Raw genomic sequence first — 24,723 nt, 5'->3', positions numbered from 1 at the left:
GAATAAGTTTGAGATGAACTGAGGAATGCAAAGAAAACAAAAGGAAGACTATGTAAGGGTGGAGGGCAGGAGAGAGTGAAAGTGGAGATACCTGAACGAGAGTGGAAAAGGCTGGTGCATTAAACGTGATAGAAGAAATGTAAATAAAAGGCAATGAACAAAATCTGAAGTTATTTGAAGGGAGATAAATAAATATTGCTCATGTGAAATAAAAGGCTGGGGGGAGGATATTTAATCATGTTGAGTCTAGAAGGCGGTAACAAGTCTGGTATGAAGAAAAAGTTGCTATAGCTCCTGCTTGCGCTGAGCTTCATTTGAACAGCGCAGGAGGCTGGATGCTGAGATCAGAATGGAAAAGGCATAGAGAATTGGAGCAACAGGCAGCTGGGATCGTTGTGTTGGGCTGAACATTTGTTTTATAAAGCACTCTCCCAGTCTGGATTTGGTTTCCCCAATATAGAGGAGACAACATCATGAGCACTGAACACAACTTATCAAGCTGGAAGAAGTACAAGTAAATTTACGGCTCTATCGCAAAGTAGTCTGGGAACCTGAATACCATGACAGAACCAGCTTTTTAATTTCCTCTCATCTCATACAGGGGCAAGAAGATTGGTGCTAACGTTGGCCTGGTGATGTACATGTGGAAACTGGTGTTATTTTCAGGTGATGTTGATGAAAATTGGGTGGAATTCATAAAAGGTTCTGAGGCCACCAGAGAACACAGGAAGACAAGTCATTGAAGGTGATCATTGGGCTATGATTGTTTGGTTAAGAGGAGAATCAGCAAGACTCTAAGCAAAGAACCAGAGGCAACATAAAAATATTTTAAGGCAAGAGCTTTTTTTAGAATTAGGATTTCAGTGCAAGATCTGGTTGTGGACATAGATTTAATAATAACCTTCCAAAGGGAATTGGATAAGAACTAGACAAGGAAAGTAATGTAGGAACATGGAAAACGGTTAATTGGAAAGTCAGCCTAAATGTATTGTTTTCAAAAGAGCTGGGGCTCTTTGTAGTCCTAAGGCATCGAATAGCTGCCTCAGGTCTAGGATATTATGATTCCATTCTACCTAATCCATTTAAATAAAAATGACTTTGAACAGAACTCTTGGCTGAAACTACTGCTATGAAGCAATAAATCCAGTAAAATTGACTTGGTGGAAAGTAGTTGCATAATATAATAATTTATACAAATTCATGTCATTTAAGAAGTGTCAGATAATTGTTTCCATTCTCGTTAAATACAACATATTCATTGATCTGAGTTATTCGTTTTCAGTGAGAAACCGTCGGATATTTCAATTTTCCTTGGGAGGGCTAAACTGAACGTGGGGTAAAATATGAACATAATTGGCAACTAAAGTTATGTCACGACAGAGAATTTGCATTTGAACAAAATGAAGTCTTTGTAGACTGCTAACCTCCTTCACTATTTATGAATGGAAGAGAATATGCCTTTGGTTCAAATTTTACTCCCAAGGACGGCAGCATAGAAACAGCAAATATTAACTGAATAATTCTAATGAGATAATTTTCATGAGGCATGTATTGGTCCTCCTGGCAATGCTCACGGTTTCACGTGATATCTATATGATCAGTCTGAAGAAGGGTCTTGACCCGAAACGTCACCCATTCATTCTCCAGAGATGCTGCCTGTCTGCTGAATTACTCCAGCATTTTGTGTCTATCTTCAGTTTAAACCAGCATCTGCAGTTCCTTCCTACACATATATGCCATTGGCAGTTGCTGGGTCAGTACAGGAGAGTGAGGTACTTAATGCGAAGGATTTGAAAACAGATTGGCAGTGACAAGCTGTGATGTTAGGCAGCATCTTGGAGAACACGGATAGGTGACAATTTGGATCTGGACCCTTCTTCAGACTGATTGTGAGAGAGGCAGGGGGTGGGGAGAAAGCTGGGAGAGAGGAGAGGCAGGACAGGGGCAAGTGATGGGTGCCTTTTATCCAGAGATGCTGCCTGTCCCGCTGAGTTACTCCAGAATTTTGTGTCAATCTTAAGTGATAGGTGAACATGGGTTGGAGTTTGTAAAATGTGTGCAGGATAGTTTTTTGCAGCAATACATAGAAGTACCTACTAGAGAAGGGGCGGTGCTGGACCTCCTGTTAGGAAATGAGATGGGTCAGGTGGCAGAGGTATGCGTTGGGGAACAGTTCGGGTCCAGTGATCACAATACCATTAGTTTCAATATAATTATGGAGAGGGACAGAACTGGACCTAGGGTTGAGATTTTTGATTGGAGAAAGGCTAACTTTGAGGAGATGCGAAAGGATTTAAAAGGAGTAAATTGGGACAGTTTGTTTTATGGGAAAGATGTGGAAGAGAAATGGAGTACATTTAAAGGTGAAATTTTAAGAGTACAGAATCTTTATGTCCCTGTTCGGTTGAAAGGAAATTGTAAAAATTGTAAAGAGCCATGGTTTTCAAGGGAAATTGGACACTTGGTTCGGAAAAAGGGGGAGATCTACAATAATTATAGGCAGAATGGAGTAAATGAGGTGCTTGACGAGTATAAAGAATGTAAAAAGAATCTTAAGAAAGAAATTAGAAAAGCTAAAAGAAGATATGAGGTTGCTTTGGCAAGTAAGGTAAAAGTAAATCCGAAGGGTTTCTACCGCTATATTAATAGCAAAAGGATAACGAGGGATAAAATTGGTCCATTAGAGAGTCAGAGTGGACAACTATCTGCAAAGCCAAAAGAGATGGGGGAGATATTGAACAGTTTCTTTTCTTCGGTATTCACCAAGGAGAAGGATATTGAATTATGTGAGGTAAGGGAAACAAGTAGAGTAGCTATGGAAACTATGAGATTCAAAGAAGAGGAAGTACTGACACTTTTGAGAAATATAAAAGTGGATAAGTCTCCAGGTCCAGACAGGATATTCCCTAGGACATTGAGGGAAGTTAGTGAAGAAATAGCAGGGGCTATGGCAGAAATATTTCAAGTGTCATTAGAAACGGGAATAGTGCCGGGGGATTGGCGTACTGCGCATGTTGTTCCATTGTTTAAAAAGGGGTCTAAGAGTAAACCTAGCAATTATAGACCTGTTAGTTTGACGTCAGTGGTGGGCAAATTTTTTTTTTTTTTTTAATTTTATTTTATTAGAAGTAAGCACAGTCATATGGCACCAAAGTGCCTAATATATATTTTCATAATACATTTTATGTACAACTTCTTTTTTTTTTTTTTTTGTTACATTGAAAAAAGATGAGAATAAGAAAAAGAGGTTAGATAGTAAAGGATAGAAAAATGTGAAATATATAGTGTGTGAAGAAAGAAAACGAGTAAATGAAGAAAGTTGAGAGAGAAAATAGTGAAAAGAAAAGGAGATCATTATTTATAGTCTTGACCAACCCTCGTCCAGTCCTGAAACAGTTATTTTTTACAATTGTGTTACACCATATGATTCCAAAAAAACGACGAATGGAGACCAACTCGTTATGAATTGGTCTGATTTATCCATTAGGAGGAATCGCATTTCCTCAAGATGAGCAGTGTCCAACATACTTGCAATCCACATTTTAAGCGTTGGTATTGATGTACCCTTCCAAAATTTAAGTATTAATTTTTTTGCTATTATTAAACCATAATTAAGGAATAGATTTTGAGATGTGTTCAATTTATTCCCATCTTCCATTACACCAAAATAATCATTTCAGTATTAGGTTCCATTCTTGTCTTGAATAATTTTGTAAGTATTTCAAAAAATATCATTCCAAAATCTATAAAGTTTTATGCAGGAAACTAAGGAGTGTGTTATAGTTGCCTTTTGGGCTAGACATTTATCACAAGTGGCGGATATATTTGGATAAAATTTGTTCAATCTTGTTTTTGAATAATATAATCTATGTACAATTTTAAATTGTATTAGATTATGTCTTACATTAATTGAACATTTGTGAATATATATCAGGTATTTTTCCCATTTAACCTTCGTAATTTTTATCATTAATTCCCGTTCCCACTCTTCTCTAAGTACCTCTGTCGATGGTAGGTCTATATTTAGAATACTATTATATAAATAGGATATTAATTTTTGTGAGTCAGCTTCAATATTCATTGCTTCTTCCAATAAGTCAGGAGTTACTTTTTGATATCCTTGTATATATTTTTTCACAAAGTCGCAAATCTGAAGATATTTAAAATATTGATTGTTTTTCAATTTAAATTTTAATTGTAGTTGTTGGAATGATAGTAGGTTTCCTGTTTCGTACATATCCCTGATCCTTCTAATTCCGAGACTTTCCCATTGGTTATATGTCTTATCAATAAGAGATGGTTTAAATAAAGGGTTATTCGCAATTGGCATTAACAGTGATAGATTTCTTAATTTTAAAGATAATTTTATTTGTTTCCAAATTCTTATTGTACCATATATAATTGGGTTCTTCTTATATATTGTGTTATTCAGTTTTTTGGGGGAAAAGAGGATCGTTCCTATATTACAAGGATGACAATCCTCCTTCTCCATTTTTATCCATTCTGTCTGTTGTGTAGAACTATCCAACCAATAAATCATATTCTTAATATGCACTGCCCAGTAAGTGGTGGGCAAATTAATGGAAAGAATACTTAGAGATAATATATATAAGCATCTGGATAAACAGGGTCTGATTAGGAACAGTCAACATGGATTTGTGCCTGGAAGGTCATGTTTGACTAATCTTCTTGAATTTTTTGAAGATGTTACTTGGGAAATTGATGAGGGTAAAGCAGTGGATGTTGTGTATATGGACTTCAGTAAGGCCTTTGACCAGGTTCCTCTTAAGGTTGGTTAAGAAGGTTCAATGGTTGGGTATTAATGGTGGAGTAGCAAGATGGATTCAACAGTGGCTGAATGGGAGATGCCAGAGAGTAATGGTGGATGGTTGTTAGTCAGGTTGGAGGCCGGTAACTAGTGGGGTGCCACAGGGATCTGTGTTGGGTCCACTGTTGTTTGTCATGTACATCAATGATCTGGATGATGGTGTGATAAATTGGATTAGTAAGTATGCAGATGATACTAAGATAGGAGGGGTTGCGGGTAATGAAGTAGAGTTTCAAAGTCTACATAGAGATTTATGCCAGTTGGAAGAGTGGGCTGAAAGATGGCAGATGGAGTTTAATGCTGATAAGTGTGAGGTGCTACATCTTGGCAGGACAAATCAAAATAGGACGTACATGGTAAATGGTAGGGAATTGAAGAATGTAGATGAACAGAGGGATCTGGGAATAACTGTGTACAGTTCCCTGAAAGTGGAATCTCATGTAGATAGGGTGGTAAAGAAAGCTTTTGGTGTGCTGGCCTTTATAAATCAGAGCATTGAGTATAGAAGTTGGGATGTAATGTTAAAATTGTACAAGGCATTAGTGAGGCCAATTCTGGAGTATGGTGTACAATTTTGGTCGCCTAATTATAGTAAGGATGTCAACAAAATAGAGAGAGTGCAGAGGAGATTTACTAGAATGTTGCCTGGGTTTCAGCAACTAAGTTACAGAGAAAGGTTGAACAAGTTAGGGCTTTATTCTTTGGAGCGCAGAAGGCTAAGGGGGGACTTGATAGAGGTTTTTAAAATGATGAGAGGGATAGACAGAGTTGACGTGGAAAAGCTTTTCCCACTGAGAGTAGGGAAGATTCAAACAAGGGGACATGACTTGAGAATTAAGGGACTGAAGTTTAGGGGTAACATGAGGGGGAACTTCTTTACTCAGAGAGTGGTAGCTGTGTGGAATGAGCTTCCAGTGAAGGTGGTGGAGGCAGGTTCGTCTTTATCATTTAAAAATAAATTGGATAGTTATATGGACGGGAAGGGAATGGAAGGTTATGGTCTGAGCGCAGGTATATGGGACTGGGGAGAATATGTGTTCGGCACGGACTAGAAGGGTCGAGATGGCCTGTTTCCGTGCTGTAATTGTTATATGGTTATATGGTTATAGGCATGCGGGGGGGGGGGGGGAGGGGTCAATGACCCAAAGAAGGGTCTCGACCCGAAACATCACCTATTCCCTTTCTCCAGAGATGCTGCTTGACCCGCTGAGTTACTCCAGCTTTTTGTATGTCTTTCGTATAAACCATTATCTGCAATTCCTCCCTACCCACTTAAATAATATTGTGCCTTTTAGTTTTTTTTACTGCCAAAGTGGATCACTTCACATTTATCAGCATTATACTGCATCTGTCAGGTGTTTGCCAATTCGTTCAACTTTTCAAAAATTGCCTTGCAGCCTCTTGGCATCTTCCCTACAACTTGCAACTGAAATGTAACCGAGAGATATGAAATAATGAGAAGCCTAGATGGTAAACAGTAAGGACCCATCTCTCACGTGACCAAGGGACACAGAGACACAAAGAACTACAGATGCTGAAATCTTGAGCTAGTTCTGTATGGTCAGCAAACTTCAAAATGATATTCTTGGTTCCCGCATTGATATAGTTTACAAATAATTGATTGTCTGTCGGATATGTCCTTCTCCAAGAATTTGATATGAAAATTGAACATGCTCTTATCCAATAATATATTTTAAATGGGCAAACTTCAGTAGCGTTTCCTGGCAGCTGTTTGCACATTCACACACAAATTACAGCACAGCATTGCTTATTTTAGCAGCAAATAATTTAGTTTTTTATTCATTGTGTTCATGGAGCATTATCTACAGTTGTCAAACTACCCATCAATCGTCCATTAAACTAGTGGCTTCTAAACAGTGCAGGGTACTGTTCTATAAAAAGAGGGAAGGAAAGAAATAAAACAATTAAAGATCAGTCATTCAGAAAGTAATACTACTGTCTGGATGGTGGCATACATCCGTTTTTAGAGAGGGTTAAGTAATTGAGGACAGGAAGAATGGGTTTGTTAGTGGGTAAGTTGTGTATGACTAATAATTGAGGGGAAAAAATATATATTGATGAGAATGGAGCATTTGATGTAGATCATATGAATTTTAGCAAAATGAGGTGATCCTACTTCCGAAGTTAAAATAAAACAGGATATTTGATACAGTGACGTTGGATTGGGCTAAAAATGGGCTCAGTGGGAAAAGGGAAAGGCATTGGCCAACATTAATTTTAGTAAATGGTGTTGATATCAAGCCCTTTTGTCATACATAAAAATGATTAGGATTTAAATGCAGCAATTGCACTTAAAGTTTGATAACGACACCAAAATTAACAGTGTGTCTCATCATGTGGATTGAATTTCTAGAACATTGGTTCTCAAAGTGGGCGGTACTGCCCCCTGAGGGGCTGGGGATTTACCTGGGAGGGCACTAAGGAGCAGCGGAGGCGGGCGGGACATTGGACAAGAGAGATGTCAGTACGCACTTGACATGCTTTTGGGCCAGTTATTCTGCCCTGCGCTCCACTGACCTCTCTACAAGTGCACACTGTATTGCTAAATAATAAATCTTGGAATATTTCAAAGTTATTACTTGCATATTATACAATGATTCATGCATAATTATTGAGGTAATAATCTAAATGCTGCTGTTAGCGCCCTCGCACTTGTAATTATCACTAAACCAATGTTTTATTTAATTAGAAATGTTAGTAAATAGTGTTGTGCATGAGTCACAACCGCTGATCATAGTGGGTCGTGCAAACGGCTATTCTGAACAATGCTTTTTACAGGGTGGGGTAGGGGTGTACTGGGGGTGAGTTAAGGGGGCAGCGGTCTGAAAAGGTTTGGGGGACCACTGTTCTAGGAAGCTATCAGCGCATTGGTAAATTGGACACATAGCTGATTTTTATGTGAAGAAGTGCATTTGGGGAGGTTAACAAAAGACTACATGGTAAATGCCGGGGTACTGAAAAACATGCAGGAGCAAAGGAACCTTGGGGCGAAGGTACCAACATAGCCAAAGATAGGAGGATAGTGGTTAATGTGGTTGTGATACTTGCCTTTGTTGGCTGGCACATTGAATAGAAGACTTGGGAAGTTATGCTACAACCGTACAATATATCAGTTAGGCCACAATTGCAACAATGTGACAAAATACAGCAAGACGGTTATAGGACTGGAGATGGTACCCAGGAGATATAATGGGATGTTTCTATGGCTGGGGAATTCTGATTACAAAGAGAGCGTGCCGAGGCCGAGTTTATTTTCTTTGGAATTAAGAAGACTGGGGAGATGCAACTGAAGCGTATGAAATTTAGTATGTAGTTTAGTTTATTGTCATGCGTTCTGAGGTACGAAAAGTGAAAAGCTTTCCTTGCGTGCTATCTAGTCAGCAGACAACGAAATGCATTAACACATGATTCCAATTGAGCCATTCACAGTGTATAGATACATGATAAGGGAATAACGTTTAGTGCAAGGTAAACCCAGCAAAATCCGATCAAGAATAGTCCGAGGGTCACCAACTGGTTGTGGTGGGTTGATTCCGTTGCTTGATAACAGCTGGATAAGAAGCTTTGATAAACAGGAAGGTCCTATTTCTCATGTAGCTCAGGGACATAAATGTGTTTTCATTGGTTGAAGAATTGGAGAGGAATTAACAAGAGAGGAGTTCTGGAACTCAATGGGTGGTGGAGACTGAAACCCTCAGCACGCTTTAAATGATCTTGGAGAGGAAATTGCTGTATGGCAGTGGGCCAAGAATTAGGAAGTTAGTTTCACTTGAAATAGTTTTTTTGGCTATCATAGACGGGATGGGCCGAAAGACCTCCATTTGTACCACAGATCTTTCAGATTGTAATACAGCAATCTGATATTTCACTGATCAAGTTATGTAACAGTGCAAGTTCAGCCCAGAATTATGCTCTGCAGTTTTGGGGTAGCTGGTAAAAGTAACAGATTATCGGAACTAAATCGATCATTTTTATTCAGTTTGGAAGATTGGCAGAATGGATTTACAAGCTGCAGCACAGCTGCAGACATGTTATGCTATGTGGGAACTCGGTTTGCAGTAATGTTTGCAGGGAGAGGTTGAGCAGGCTGGGACTCTATTCCTTGCAGCGCAGGAGGGTGAGGGGTGATCTTGTGGAGGTGTGCGGAATCATGAGAGGAACGGATCGGGTGGACGCACGGAGTCTCTTGCCCAGAGTGGGGGAGTCAAGGACCAGGGGACATGGGTTTGGGGTGAGGTGAGAGAGATTAGTGGGAACTTGAGGAGCAGCTTTTTTACACGGAGGGTGGTGGGTGTATGGAGCGAGCTGCAGAGGAGGTGGTTGAAGCAGGGACCGTTTAAAGGATATTTGGATACGTACATGGATGGGAGGGGTTTGGAGGGATATGGACCAGGCGTGGGTGGATGGGACTAGTGTGGATGGAGCATGTTGGTCAGTGTGGGCAAGTTGGGCTGAAGGGCCTTTCTCCGTGCTGTATCAGCTTTAGGGCAGGTGGGGAAATGTTTGAAAGTTATTAGAGGGCAGCAAGGTGACGTAGCGGTGGAGATTCTGCCTCACGGCGTCAGAGACCCGGGTTCCATCCTGACTACGGGTGCTGTCTGTGTGGAGTTTGCACGTTCTCCCCGTGAGCTGGTGGGGTTTCTCCGGGTGCTCTGGTTTCCTCCCACACTCCAGGGACGTGCAGGTTTGTAGGTTAATTGGCTTCGGTGAAATTGTAAATTGTCCCTAGTGTATAGGGTAGTGCTAGTTTATGGGGATCGCTGGTTGGCGTGGACTCAATGGGCTAAAGGGCCTGTTTCCATGCTGAATCTCTTAAACTAAACGGGTGCAAACTGGTGTAGAGATACAGAGTGGAAACGGGCCCTTTGGCCCGCAAGACCGGACCGACCAGCGATTACCCTGTACACTAGTTTAGTTTAGAGATACAGTGTGGAAACAGGCCCTTCGACCAACAAGTCCACGCCCACCAGCGATCACACCGTACACTAATTTATTTTCATCTCATTTCATCTCATTGTACCTCCCCCACCTCCATATTTATCTCATTGAAACATATAAGATTGTTAAGGGCTTGGACATGCTAGAGGCAGGAAACGTGTTCCCGATGATTGTGGAGTCCAGAACCAGGAGCCACAGTTCAAGAATAAGGAGTAAGCCATTTAGAACGGAGACGAGGAAACACTTTTTCTCAGAGAGTGGTGAGTCTGTGGAATTCTCTGCCTCAGAGGGCGGTGGAGGCAGGTTCCCTGGATGCTTTCAAGAGAGAGCTAGATCAGGCTCTTAAAAATAGCGGAGTCAGGGGGTATGGAGAGAAGGCAGGAACGGGGTACTGATTGGGGATGATCAGCCATGATCACATTGAATGGCGGTGCTGGCTCGAAGGGCCGAATGGCCTACTCCTGCACCTATTGCCTATTGTCTATTTTAGAGATACGGCTCAGAAACAGGCCCTTCGTCCCACCGAGTCTGTGCCGAGCAGCAATCACCCGTTCACATGCTAGTTTAGTTTAGAGGTACAGAGCGGAAACAGGCCCTTCCGCCCACCGAGTCCGCGTTGATCAGCGATGGCCCGTTCACATAGTAGTTTAGTTTAGAGATACAGCTCGGTAACAGGGCCTTCGTCCCATCAAGTCCGCGCCGACCATCGATCAACTATACACTAGTTTGGTTTAGAGATGCAGCATGGAGGCAGGCCCTTTGGTCTGCCGAGTCTGCGCCGACCAGCATCACTCCGTACACTACCACTGTCCTACAAACACTACGGACAATTTACAATCTTTGCCGGGGCCAATTAACCTACGAGCCCGAGTGCCCTTGGAGTATGGGAGGAGGCCGGAGCACCCAGAGAGGGCCTACGCGAGTCGCGGGGAGAACATGCGGGCTCCGCACAGACTGCACCTGTGGTTGGGATCAAACCCGGGCCCCTGGTGCCGCGAGGCAGCAGCTCTACCCACCATGCCAGTTCGTAGCTGTGTTTGTTTTTTGGCTTTGTGTTCCATGCCGTCCTACCTCCCCCACCTCCATCTACCCTCTGTTCCCGTCTTGCTCCTAAACTCAAATCCTCAGAGTTTAGGAGCAAGGAGGCCCTACTGCAGTTATACAGGGCCCTGCTGAGACCACACCTGGAGTATCGTGTGCAGTTTTGGTCTCCTAATTTCAGGAAGGACATTTGTGCTATTGAGGGAGTGCAGCATAGGTTCACCAGGTTAATTCCCTCCTGCTCAATCCCTCGTTCGCCTACCCAAATTCTATAACATTTCAAGTGTTTGGTTCCCATGAACATTTGCAGGTGTGCATGAGAGATTCATCCTTCATTCTAGGAGCATCCAGGCCCATGTAGTATTTCCTAAAACTCTAATCTGAGTTTTAAACTTCATTCTTCTTGATTACCCACATACATGCAACACATCACTCATTTACTGGTCGCCCTCTGTTCGATGTAGAGATTGAGGGTTATAAATAGTGTATCGATTTACCTCTTTAAATATTTATCATTGTTACTTTTAGAAAATAATAATTTTTCAAAGTTTGTCCTAAGAAATTATTTTACAACAAAAATTGAATGGAGTAGGGAATATATCAGCGCCTCCATGCATGAGTGAAAATTCTATTAGTACAGAAACAGATGTCGAGGATATCTTTGAATATAAAACTACTCAATCACATGGTGCGCTTGTCTTGGTCATCATCAGTGAAGTATGAATGAGCCTCTGAGTAAAACATCCCCTGATAAAGTGATGGTTCTGTCATTGTTGTGCAGAGCAAGTAGTTCTTTATTGAAAGAGACAGGAATATATGCTGAAAATGGAAGGAAGATATTCCTTGTTCTATTTTGAAATTGCCTGCAGGAGTTGTCTATTGTGCTGTCTGGACATTTAAAAAGCATGTATTTGAAAATCGTATGGTTGGAATATGGAACTTGCCACAAGATGCTGGTTAGATGGGTATCAAAGTTGGACTCGGACGTTGAGTAAATTGGGCTCCCATGTCAAAAGGGCTGTAATACAAACTCATGCTGCTAGTAGAAACATAGACATAGAAACATAGAAAATAGGTGCAGGAGTAGGCCATTCGGCCCTTCAAGCCTGCACCGCCATTCAATATGATCATGGCTGATCATCCAACTCAGTATCCTGTACCTGCCTTCTCTCCATACCCCCTGATCCCTTTAGCCACAAGGGCCACATCTAACACCCTCTAAAATATAGCCAATGAACTGGCCTCAACTACCTTCTGTGACAGAGAATTCCAGAGATTCACCACTCTGTGAATTTTTTTTTTCTCATCTCGGTCCTAAAAGATTTCCCCCTTATCCTTAAACTGTGACCCCTTGTTCTGGACTTCCCTAACATCGGGAACAATCTTCCTGCATCAAGCCTGTCCAACCCCTTAAGAATTTTGTAAGTTTCTATAAGATCCCCCCTTAATCTTCTATTTCTAGCGCGTACAAGCCGAGTCTATCCAGTCTTTCTTCATATGAAAGTCCTGACATTCCAGGAATCAGTCTGGTGAACCTTCTCTGTACTCCCTCTACGGCAAGAATGTCTTTCCTCAGATTAGGAGACCAAAACTGTACGCAATACTCCAGGTGTGGTCTCACCAAGACCCTGTACAACTGCAGTAGAACCTCCCTGCTCCTATACTCAAATCCTTTTGCAATGAATGCTAACATACCATTCGCTTTCTTCACTGCCTGCTGCACCTCCATGCCTACTTTCAATGACTGGTGTACCATGACACCCAGGTCTTGTTGCATCTCCCCTTTTCCTAATCTGTTCCTTGTGAACAGAAAAAGTATAGTGTAGTTTAGCTTAGAGAAAAATTGTGGACACAGGCCCTTTGGACAAACGAGTCCACATCAAGTGGACTATCGATCACCCATACGCTAGTTCTATGCTTTCCTTTTGACACACTAAGGGGCAATTTACAGGCAGCTTACACGTCGTTGGAGTGTGGGAGAAAACCCATGCGGTCACAGGGAGATCGTAAAACTCTGTACAGACAACACCCACAGTCAGGACTGAACCTAGGTCTCTGTCGCTCTAAGATCACAGAGACTGGGTCAAATTGTCTGTAAGCTTTAAATAAAGGGACAACAATGTGCCTTTTTACAGCACCTTTGTTATAGTGAATCATGCTGAGATGCTTCAGAGGAACAGCTGCAAGTAACATTTTACATTGAGTCAGAGAACAGCACAGCACAAAGTGTGCTGAACTCAGGAGAATATGGATAGGTGACATTTTGGGTCGACCTGAAACGTCACCTAGGCATGTTCGCCAGAGATGCTGCTTGACCTGCTGAGATGCCACAGTACTTTGTGTCCTTCTCTGTAAACAGCTGTTCTTTGTTTCTACAGCAATGCTGCCTCGCAGCTCCAACAACCCAGGTTCCATCCTGACCTGTGGTGTTTCCTGTATTGAGTTAGCACACTCACCGCATAGTTTTCCCCCACACACCCCCACGATCAGGATAGGTTAATTGGTTACTGAAAATTACCCCTGGAGCAGGTAGGTGTAGGGATGGCAGAATCGGGTGAAAGTTGATGGGCCATGTGAGAAAGAAAAGGTTGCAGGGAAATAATTAAGACAAATGGGGTTGATAGGATTTCCTTGAGAGCCAGTATAGACCTGATGGGTTGAATGGTTTCCCTTGTCAAAAGGAAATTACAAGGTATTAGAACAGATTGTCCAAAAACATTGTTGAAAATTATCTTGTAAGTGAGGCATAAGAAGGGAGCAACAAATGATATTGAGAACACAATGAACTGCAGGGTTGGAACCTTGTGAAGAACATTAAGTTACAGAGATAGGTTGAATAAGTTAGGTCTTTATTCTCTGGAGCGAAGAAGGTTAAGGGAGGACTTGATAGAGGTCTTTAAAATGATGAGAGGGATAAACAGAGTTGATGTGGACAAGCTTTTCCCTTTGAGAATAGGGAAGATTCAAACAAGAGGACATGACTTCAGAATTAAGGGACAGAAGTTTAGGGGTAATATGAGGGGGAACTTCTTTACTCAGAGAGTGGTAGCGGTGCGGAATGAGCTTCCAGTGGAAGTGGTGGAGGCAGGTTCATTGGTATCATTTAAAAATAAATTGGATAGGCATATGTATGAGAAGGGAATGGAGGGTTATGGTATGAGTGCAGGCAGGTGGGACTAAGGGGAAAAAAAAATTTGTTCGGCACGGACTTGTAGGGCCGAGATGGCCTGTTTCCGTGCTGTAATTGTTATATGGTTATATGGTTAAGTGCTGGAGTAACTTCATGCATAAGGCATGGATAGGCAATATTTTGGATTGGGACCCATTCTTTTTTTTTGCTTACTTATGGTCTCTTCCTCTCTCTGCCTACTTTGAAGAGGTTTTTCTCCTCTCTGAAGAAGAAACCTGACCTGAAACGTCGCCTATCCATGTCTTCCAAAAACACTGCCTCACCCGCTGAGTTACTCCAGCACTTCGTGTTCTAAGTTACCCTGAGGATGATGACATTGGCTGCATAAAGTTTTATATTCAAAGGCATCTTCGTCAATTGTTTCTATCGTAATAGAATTTTCACTCAAGCATGGAGCTTCAGGGATATTTGCTTGTCCATTTTATCATTGATGTAATATAATAAGTAGCTAAATGTTGTAGAACTGATTTATGCTGGGAGCCAAAGTAAGAACGTTTCTTTGGGAAAATTCATTACTCGCAGTTGTTTGCAGTTTTAACATGGTGAATTGATACCATTATTCACAGTCCAAAGATGCTTGGTATAAGTTCAAATACTCTTCCAAGTACACAAATTTGAAACTTACACATGAAATTTCCCTTAAGTAGATTTACCCAAACATGTTGTTAATACTCTCATAATACATTGAAATAATATCATGTTTTGATCCTTAATCTTGGGCATAGGTACTTTAATTCCTCGTATATTGCAAAACATACTTGGCTAATAAAGTATTATTGTGATTGTGATTAATAAGGATTAAGATGAAGAAGATGCAAGTATTTGAATCCACATATTAAGAAAGTATTAGCAGCCTGTTTGGGTAATGGTACTTAAGGGAAATTTCATGTGCAAGATTCAATTTTGTGTACTTGGAAAAGTATTTGGTTTCTAGCTATTACTAATAAATTCCAGGTAGAAAACCAGGGAGAATGGATTCATTAATCAAGTAGCCAGCTACCTTCAGCACACCTTGAGTTATGAACTGAGTTTAAAGTATACATAAAGCAATTTTTGCTTCTGACATGTGTTGTGCTTATTTTTCCGACAAGCTACAATTGAAGGATTTCAAATCACTTGCCAAGGATGCATTTTGAATTTTTTTTTCCAAAATCTTTGGAAGACTATTTGAGAGAACATGTTTGACCCTGGTTTCTGTAATCAACATTCTTTGCACGTGTACAGTAAGAAAATCCAAGACGATAATTTGATATGCGAGAGGCAGCCAGGCCAAGAAGCCAGGCTTCATGACTCATGAGCAGCAAAGACAGCTTTCTGTGGTCAGTTCCATCAGCATACAAATAAGACTTTTCCGATTAGTTTTATGGAAAGACTGTAAAGCAATAAACTGCAGATGATGGGAATCTGAATTAAAAACAGAAAACTTTGGAAACACGCAAAGACAGTCAGTGTAATTGGAGGGAGAACAAAATGAGCAATCCTGGCCGACAGCCCATCATCAGATAAACAGCTGTCGTCTGTGGCAGTGGTTACACCTCTTGCTCCGCAGATGCTGCCAGCCTTTTGGATGTCGGCAGAATTTTCTGTTTCTATTATGGAAAGATGATAATTGTGTTCTTCATAAACAAAGGAGATTTTCTACAAGGTACCTTAACCCGTGGCCCTCCCACCACATTAGCCCCTGCTCATAGAGGGAGTCATACAGCGTGGAAACTAATCCTTCGGCCCAACGATCACTGTTCTGCTCTGTTCTGCCCACTTTTCTGTAAGTGGCAATTACTTTTGCGCACAGGCAGAGATGGTGTTCTGATAGCTTAACTAAATGGGCCATGCTTCGTTTGAGGGTGAGGTCAGTGCAAGATGTTAAGGTGATGAAAGTGGGATTTTGGTCTAACTGTTTTGAGGTAATTTGAGTGGGATCTGATACCAAGCACGCATTATTCTGTCATCTGTATGTTCAGCCATATTTCTGACGGGTTATAAAACAGAATATACTGAAAGTCTCAGGTCAGGCAGCAATGTTTCAGGTCGACGGTCATCCTTCAGATCTCCAGACGTGGAAATTTTACGAATGATCGTGCACAATACCACATGATTAATAATGCATTTCTATTCTGCTTTGTTGTCTAGTTTGATAAATCATATGCATACAATATACGCCACAATTTTGGAAAGGAAGGCAAGAGAACGGACTATACCCCGTTTAGCTGCATGAAGATTATTCTGTCAAACCCGCCGGGACAAGGGGACTTTCATGGTAAGTCAACAAGTCTCTCTTTTGCATTGAAAGGACCTGGAAAGAACATGGCAATGTTTGTTTGACTGCATTTTCCAACAACCTAGAGGGTACAGTTTGTGTTAATCACTGTTCTGCTCTGTTAGAGTCCCGACTGTCTCCTGAATGAATGAGATGAACCATGAACCATTCATTCAGGCTATACTTTGCATTCCACCTTGCTGAGCACTGTTTTCCATTTTTCTTCATTTATTTGCAATGGACATCATATATCTGTCCTCCAGCACATGCAACTGGATAAATAAAAAAATATGAAAGACATGAGGTGTATGTTAAACTTTAAGGTGTAGAATAATTTGGGGGGGATTGGCCAGTTATTGCCTTGCCATTGCATAGCAAACCTCAGCAAGTGTTCTGACAAACGTTCAAAATGCACGCGTCTCTTTGCCATAGTCCTTTGACTGAGAGCAAGCTTTGTCCCAAGTCTCCTGCACCATTTCTTTTTGTGGGTGTTGAAAGATTTGAGTATTTAGAACCTATGCACTAGGAACTAGATTGACACCAACTTTTCCCAGCAATTTAAATGCCATGGCTATTCTCTGCTAAATTCAGCAAACTAAGAACACTATCCTCCTGCATCTACTTGCATTTAGTCAGCGCCATTAGTGTTGTGTGACAGTCTGATGTACTTCAGAGTGTTTTCAAAAGAGATCATGAAAACCTAGGCCATAAGTTTATGCTCCAAAGTGTGGCGAAAGGAAGTTCAGTGCTGGAGGCTTATGGAGGGAATTACATTCACCTTAAACCTATGACCTCTGGTTCTTGCTTCCCCTACTCTGGATAAACAATGTGTGTGTGTGTAGTGGTAATTATTTGAAAAATCTCACCTGTGACACATTGACAGCATCCAGTCACCAGCCAAAGTCTTGGAGTCGAGAAAGTTTGTTTAGTTTAGTTAGGTTTAGAGATACAACATCACCGAGTCTGCACTGACCAGCGATCACCCGTACACTAGTTCTACCCTACATGCAATGTACAGCAGCCAATTAACCTACAAACCTGCACTTCTTTGGAAGGTTGAAGACAAGTTAGCAGAATGCCTTATGGGCCTGTCCCACTTAGGTGATTTTTTGGGCAACCACAGGTGACTGCCGCTAAATTTTCAACATGTTGAACAATTTTGGGAAAATCATGGCGACAATTTTTGCTGTCGTAGGTTGACGTAGGTGCTGTCATAGGTTGTCGCCAGGTGTCGTAGGTGAATGCCATTAAAACTAGTCCCTGGCAATCGCCTAAAGACTCGCCTAAGTGGGACAGGCCCTTTAGCAAGCAAAGTTGTCAATGGTGGAGAATCATTCATGACCCCAAATATCCCTTACCACTTAATAATCTCGTCAGTATTAATAATATATTCCCCTTTGTGAAAATGGAAATACAGTAATCAATTTGCCATCCCAGAGAGTACAATATTATAATGACTGAACAATCTCTTAAAGCAATGTGGTTTTGGGAGAAATCTTAGCTGAGACATCTGAGGCGAACATTTCTGCTTTGTAGGTTACACAAAAAAGCTGGAGAAACTCAGCGGGTGCAGCAGCATCTATGGAGCGAAGGAAATAGGCAACGTTTCGGGCCGAAACCCTTCTTCAGACTGATCGGGGGCTGGGGGTGGGTCTTAGCCGAAGGCTGGGGGATGGGAGGAGACAGCAGGGGGGCTGAGGAAGGGGAGGAGACAGCAAGGACTAACAAAATTGGGAGATTTCCTTGTGCACTGGGATTTCTTCCATCCAGAGTCTGATGTGTTAACAAATATTCCTTCTGCATTGCTTTACTTCTTAGGCTGTCCATTTCGGCACAGTGATGTTGACCTACTAAAGCCAAAGTTGCAGTCCTATAAGATTTCACCTGCAGAAATAAACCAGGTAAGTGATCGGACTTCATGGCCAATAGCCTTTAAATTTTGTATACGCCATTGTCTTTTGACATATTCGTTGAATGTAGCACGGCTTTTGAGATTTTGAAGCCAAATCTTGCAGCTGGGCTGAAGCCCTCAATGATTTTTAGGTCAGTTTGAAAATATCAAACATAATATGATTTTGCTGAACAAGGATATTAACGATTATGGAACCAAGGCTGCAGTTGGAAATAGGGCACAATCAAGTATGATCAAAATGAGTTGTGAAAATTACTGAAGGGTCTGAATAGCCTATTATTGTTCAGGGGCTGGGCATCCTTCAGTGAGTAACTCACCTCCGATCTCCACAACGCCTCGCTGCCTTCTACAAAGCTCAAGTTAGGAGTGTGATGGGATTATCCCCACCTGCTTGGAGAAGGGCAGCTGCAACGCCACCCAAGAAACTCAGCACCATACGGGACATAGCAACCATTTGATGGGAACCCCTTCCACAGCCATGCACCTATGAGAGCAGCAGCAGTTTGTACCATCTGCAAGATGCACTGCAGCAACTCACCAATGCTCCTTGGAAAGTAACTTCCAAACCCACAACTTCGACCAGCTAGAAGGATAAGGGTAGCAAAAACAAAGGAACACGGCTTGGAGGTTGCCCTCCAAGCTACACACCATCCTAACTTGGAAGCATTTTGCGCTCCTTCACCATCACTGGGTCAAAATCCTGGAATTCCCACCCTAATTATGGATATATCCACACCTCAAGGACTGGGGCATTCCAATACAATACGATACAATGCAATTTATTTGTTGTCATTTGAATCCCATTGAGGTTCAAACAAAATTTGGTTTCTGCAGTCATACACACAAGAAAAAGAACCAAGACACAACACAATTTACACAAACATCCATCACAGTGAATCTCCTCACTGTGATGGAAGGCAAAGTCTTATCTCTCCCCTGCACTCCTCATTCTCCTCCCGATGTCAGAGTCAAAGCCCCCGGCGGGTGATGGTAAGTGTCCCGCGGCCATTAAAGCCGTGCCGGGTGATGCAAGGCCGCGCTCCAGGTCTTGGTGTTGGAGCCCCCGGCGGGCGCTAACAAGTCCCGCGGCCATTTAAAGCCGCGCCGGGCGATGATGTAAGGCCCCACTCCAGGTAATTTTCAACCCCGCAACTCGGGCGGGAGAAGTCGCCGTTGCGGATGCCCCGAAAAGCGGTCTCCCAGCAGGGACCCGCGGGCTCCCGGTGTTACTGTCCACCAGACCTACGGTTGGAGCTCCGAATCCCCAGGGCCGGGTCGCAGCAGCGCGCCACCACAGCTCCTCCCACTCTGAACTCGGCCAGCTCCACGATGGTAAGTAAGTCCGCAGGCTCCGCGACTGGAGCCCCAGGTCGTCCGGTTGGAGGCCGCTCCACGGTGCTCGGCCCCAACGACAACGGAGACCCGACAGGGAAAAGGTCGGGTTCTCCGTGCAGGGGAAAGATTTTTAAAGTTTCCCCCACCCACCGCCCCCCACACACATACCCAGTTAAAAAAAGCACTTTAAACTACATTCAAAACATTCAAACGCGATAAAAAAAAAAAAAACGACGGACGGACGGACTGCAGAGGCTGCTGCGACGTGAGTCGCGCCGCCCACCCACGTGGATGACCACAATCGTCTCTCAGTTAGGGATGAACATTTAAATGCTGGCTCAGCCTGCAAAGCCCACATCCCTTGAATGAATAATAATTAAAAAAAATCCTGTTCCTGAGTATTGGAAAAAATTCAATTAAAACAATAAATTCAATCATGTAGTGCAAGGGACTGATTTGATTCTGACGTAACTGTCCTAATGCAGCAAATTCTGCCATTCATTATCTCAAGAGTGTTTTATTGTCATATATACGTGCGAAAGGAACAATTAAATTCTTACTTCAGCAGCACAACAAACATAGTATTCTGTAAAACCCATAACAACAAAATGTGTGGGTATACAAATAAATGAACAATCATAGTAGTGCTGTCAAAAATAATGCCCCCTTGTCTATATCGTTTGGAGCCTTAAGAGGCAGAGCTGATCATTTTTAACACAGATACTGCGAATGTTGTTAGAAGAAGCTTAAAACTATGGTGACTGGACAGATGTTTCTTACACTTCCTGCTGCTTGGAGACCCTGAAAAAAATACCTGGCTCAATCCGTCAAAAATAATTAGCCACAAACCAACAAATCCCCAGGTGTGTATGGGGGAATAGAAAGAATAAATGCATTTTATCATAAATTCCCTTGGGATTTTCTTTCTCCCTTAGGAAACAAAAAATGAGTTGTGGTAGCCTTATCTTAGATGAAAAGGCATGTGGATTTTCATCAGCATAATTTCATCCACAGTTGGACTGCTGGTTCACTGCTGATTATCATCTGTGCCATTTATCAAAGTATTCCTTCTTTGGTCAAATCATCAAGCAATGCCAATTACAATTAACCGCCTTGTAATATAAGTCAGCATATTCCAAGTTGCAGCATGTTGTTTTAGTTTTTTTTAATAATTAGAATTTATTTTTAAATCACAAACTGTATGTACAAAAGGTATGTAGGGTAATTGGCTTGGTGTATGTGTAAATTGCCCAAAGTGTATGTGTAGGATAGTGCTAATGTGCAGGGATCGCTGGTCGACGCTGACTCGCTGGGCCGAAGGGCCTGTTTCCACTCTGTATCGCTAAACTAAACAAAACTGCTTGTGCTCATGTAGGGCATAAGCACTAGCATGGATCATTTGAACAAATGGCCTGTTTTTGTAAACAAGAACACACGCAAATAGAAGCAGGAATTGACCATACCGCTCCATAAACTTGCTCCGCCATTGAATAGGATGGTACGATGGCATAACGGTGCAGTTGCTGCTTTACAGCTCAGAGACCCTGGTTCGATCTTTCTACAGGTGCAGTCTGTACAGAGTTTGTACATTCTCCCTGTGACCGTGTGAGTTTTTCCGGGTGCTCTGGTTTCCTTCCACATTCCAAAGATGTGCAGGTTTGTAGGTTAATTGGCTTCTGTAAGTTGTCCCTAGTGTGTGGGATGCCTTCGCTGGTCGGCACGGACTCAGCTTTTTCCATGCTGTATCTCTAAACTAAACTAATCTAGTCTATCCCAGGCCTTAACTCCCCATCTGTCACATACCCCCCATTTAACTGGTATTTCAAAAATGTATTTACCTCCACTTAAAGCACTTCTGATGATCTATCCTTCACAATCATTTGCAAAAAGTAATTTATATGTTTTAAATGACTGTCCCCATTATCTTGAAACTACGTCCCTTTGTTTGAGACTCTCACTGGTGAAAACATGTTGACATCTACCCTGTTAGGCCCCCTTAGGATCTTGTATGTATCGGTAAGATCACCCCTCATTCTTCTAAATGCCAAAGAAGACGGATCTCAGTTTAGCTCTTTTGATAAAAGAGTCCTCTCATCCCAGAAGTTAACCTGTTGAAATCTCCTATCAACAGCCACCTTTGCTTTGGTAAGACCAAAACTGTGGACAATAGACAATAGGAGCAGGAGTAGGCCATTCAGCCCTTCGAGCCAGCACCGCCATTCAATGTGATCATGGCTGATCATCCCCAATCAGTACCCCATTCCTGCCTTCTCCCCATATCCCCTGACTCTGCTAATTTTAAGATCCCTATCTAGCTCTCTCTTGAAAGCATCCAGAGAACCTGCCTCCACTGCCCTCTGAGGCAGAGAATTCCACAGACTCACCTCGTCTGCGTTCTAAATGGCTTACTCCTTATTCTTAAACTGTGGCCCCTGGTTCTGGACTCCCCCAACCTGACATGTTTCCTGCCTCTAGCGTGTCCAAACTCTTAACAATCTTATATGTTTCAATGAGATCTGCTCTCATCCTTCTAAACTCCAGAGTGTACAAGCCCGGCTGCTGTACCTGCATGCTTACTTTCATAGACTGATGTACAAGGACCCCCAGATCCCGTTGTACTTCCCCTTTTCCCAACTTGACGCCATTTAGATAGTAATCTGCCTTCCTGTTTTTGCTACCAAAGTGGATAACCTCACATTTATCCGCGTTAAATTTAATCTGCCATGCATCTGCCCACTCCCCCAACCTGTCCAAGTCGCCCTGCATTCTCATATCATCCTCCTCACAGTTCACACTGCCACCCAGCTTTGTGTCATCTGCAAATTTGCTAATGTTACTTTGAATCCCTTAATGTTACGTTAAATCGCTAATTCCGGGTGTGGCTTCACAACAACCTGCATAATTCTAACCATACATTCCTATTTCCAAAACTTCACGTTCTTTGTAATGATGGCCAATACGCCACTTGCTCCGCTGCTGTAATCCATGCTTCCTCTGCACTTCACCCATTTGCAATCACTTTCCATTTTGATATTTTCCCTTTTTATTCCTCTCACTGAAGAACATGATTTTTCCCACATTAAACTCCATTCATCAAGTTTCGGTCCATACTCTCATTCTACCTATGCCACTTTGCATAGTCACAACATCACAGCAAAGAGGTTCCATCTATTTTTGTGTATTCTTGGATATATTACACTCTACTCCCCCTTCAGGTATTTCATGCAAATCATAAATAATTGAGGGCCAAGAACATTTCCCTATGCTTTAAATTCCTCTTTTATTGTTCTTGTGTTGATAGTGTTGAATGGTCCATCTTCCTCCTATCACTTAATCCTGTGAGGATGCCACCTATCCCAATGATTATCCCTCAGCTATGGACAGAACTCATCTTATCCGTAAGGTCTTTCAGCTATTGCTCTTACCCTGGAGACCAGGGTCCTTGAATTCAACAAAATAAATCCGCTTTTTATTCCTCTCAATTTCTCCTTCATATGAATGGAGTGACGTACGATTAGGCTTTCTACGCCACCATCCAGCTGAGCAACATTAAGAAGCAGGAAACTCAGGAGCACAGCTTTCCGGTTCAGAGTCAATGTTTTGATTGTTAAGCTGCTTTGCCATCAACCTGCTACCAATTATTGCCGTTAATTTGGCAGTTGAAGTGACCATACAAGTCTGAAACTTCTAGGTTTAATCCCCATTTCAGGCCTTCATTGCATTTATTGTGTGTGTGTATATACAGATTTGTAATTACTAAATTGACTAAAACATTGGAGATCTCACTGGAGAGGATTATCTCACTCTGTGCCCCTTTCTCAAGCCTTCAATCTGAATGTTTTGTGTAGTGAGGAATATAAGAATTTGTCCTTGATCCTGCTCTGCGATTTGATGAGATCCAGCTGATCTTACGTATCTTTATAAAGTCAGCTTTGTCTTATAGCATTAGTTCACAAAAAAATCTATCAGTTGCATTTTTTAAATGGTTTGCTGTTTGAAGAAGAAATCAGCCCCCAACTCTCATCAGCTACTTCTCTTGGTTTTTAAATCGATTTATTTGTCAATTACTTGGTGGTTTCCATACTGAATCTTATCCTTTTGGAGATGTGTAATAGCTTTAACTTTCTGCATTGAAAGTAGTAGAAAGTTAACATACAGCTGCAGCAGCATCATGAAGCACCAGGGGGTGATTGAGGCTGACCTGTTGTTTCATGAGGTTAACTGCAACGTGCTCCATGTTCATGAATGACATTTACATTAAAACAGCAATTGTTAAATTTGGCCGTAAAATCCAGGCCAATACTTACGATGCATAAATGCCTAGGAATGGGTGACGTTTTGGGTCAGAACCTTGTTCAGATTGAAAATCACGGGAAAAGGAAATGAGAGATATAGATGAGGGAGCCTAGGACAGAAAGGTCAGTGTGGGAATGGGAAGGGGAATGAAAGTGTTTCGCAACCAGGTCAGGTAGTTCCAGACGGACTGAGCGAAGGTGTTCAGTGAAATGAACGTCCAGCCTACGTTTGATCTTTCAGTGAAACAATCGCCCAGTCCTACATTTTGTCTGTCCTAGGCCTCCTCCATTGTCAGAGTGAGGCGAAGTGCAGATTGGAGGAACAGCATCTCATATTTTGTTTGGGCAGCTGACAGCCCAGGGGTATAACTATTGATTTCTCTAACTTCAAGTAACCCCTGCATTTCCTCTCTCTCTATCCCTCCCCCATACAAGTTACACCAGCTTTTTGTTCTCACCTAGCAAACAGTTAACGATGCCCTGTTTCTTTTATCATTGTTACTTTTTGACATCACTTTCATTCATTTGTTCTACATTTCTCTACATCATCATCTATATTTCTTGTTTCCCTTTCCCGTGACTTTCAGTCTGAAGAAAGGTCTCGACCCGAAACGTCACCCATTCCATCGCTCCAAAGATGCTACCTGTCCCGCTGAGTTACTCCAACATTTTATGTCTATCGTCGGTTTAAACCAGCACCTGCAGTTCCTTCCTACACATGTATAAATGTCTGATAACTTCCCAGATTCAAGAAAATAAGTTTATTTTGATGCTTTAAATTGATCGTCTCAACCTGACCAGACAAAAAGACCCCCACCCCCGCCCATCCCACCCCCGCATAACAAGCAAGCCCCTTATTTCAGATTTTATTAAATTCTTGAAGATTAAAACAAAAGAAGTATTAGG

The 24,723-nt window shown here is 42.0% G+C and overlaps 1 protein-coding gene across 1 annotated transcript in view; it reads left to right on the top strand.

Annotated features, from left to right (window-relative positions):
- prim2 (DNA primase subunit 2) overlaps nucleotides 1-24,723 on the top strand; it is a 229,083-nt gene that overhangs the window by 179,469 nt on the left and 24,891 nt on the right. Inside the window, exons 10-11 of the mRNA XM_055635052.1 lie at nucleotides 16,149-16,275; nucleotides 18,094-18,176. Coding sequence (XP_055491027.1) covers nucleotides 16,149-16,275; nucleotides 18,094-18,176 — 210 coding nt within the window. The remainder of the gene's footprint in view (nucleotides 1-16,148; nucleotides 16,276-18,093; nucleotides 18,177-24,723) is intronic.

The sequence above is a fragment of the Leucoraja erinacea genome, chromosome 5 (genome assembly GCF_028641065.1).
Source record: "Leucoraja erinacea ecotype New England chromosome 5, Leri_hhj_1, whole genome shotgun sequence".
In the NCBI taxonomy this organism is placed as follows: domain Eukaryota; kingdom Metazoa; phylum Chordata; class Chondrichthyes; order Rajiformes; family Rajidae; genus Leucoraja; species Leucoraja erinaceus.
The sequence above is the reverse complement of the archived record's forward strand: the minus strand, read 5'-3'. Positions and strand labels throughout refer to the sequence as shown.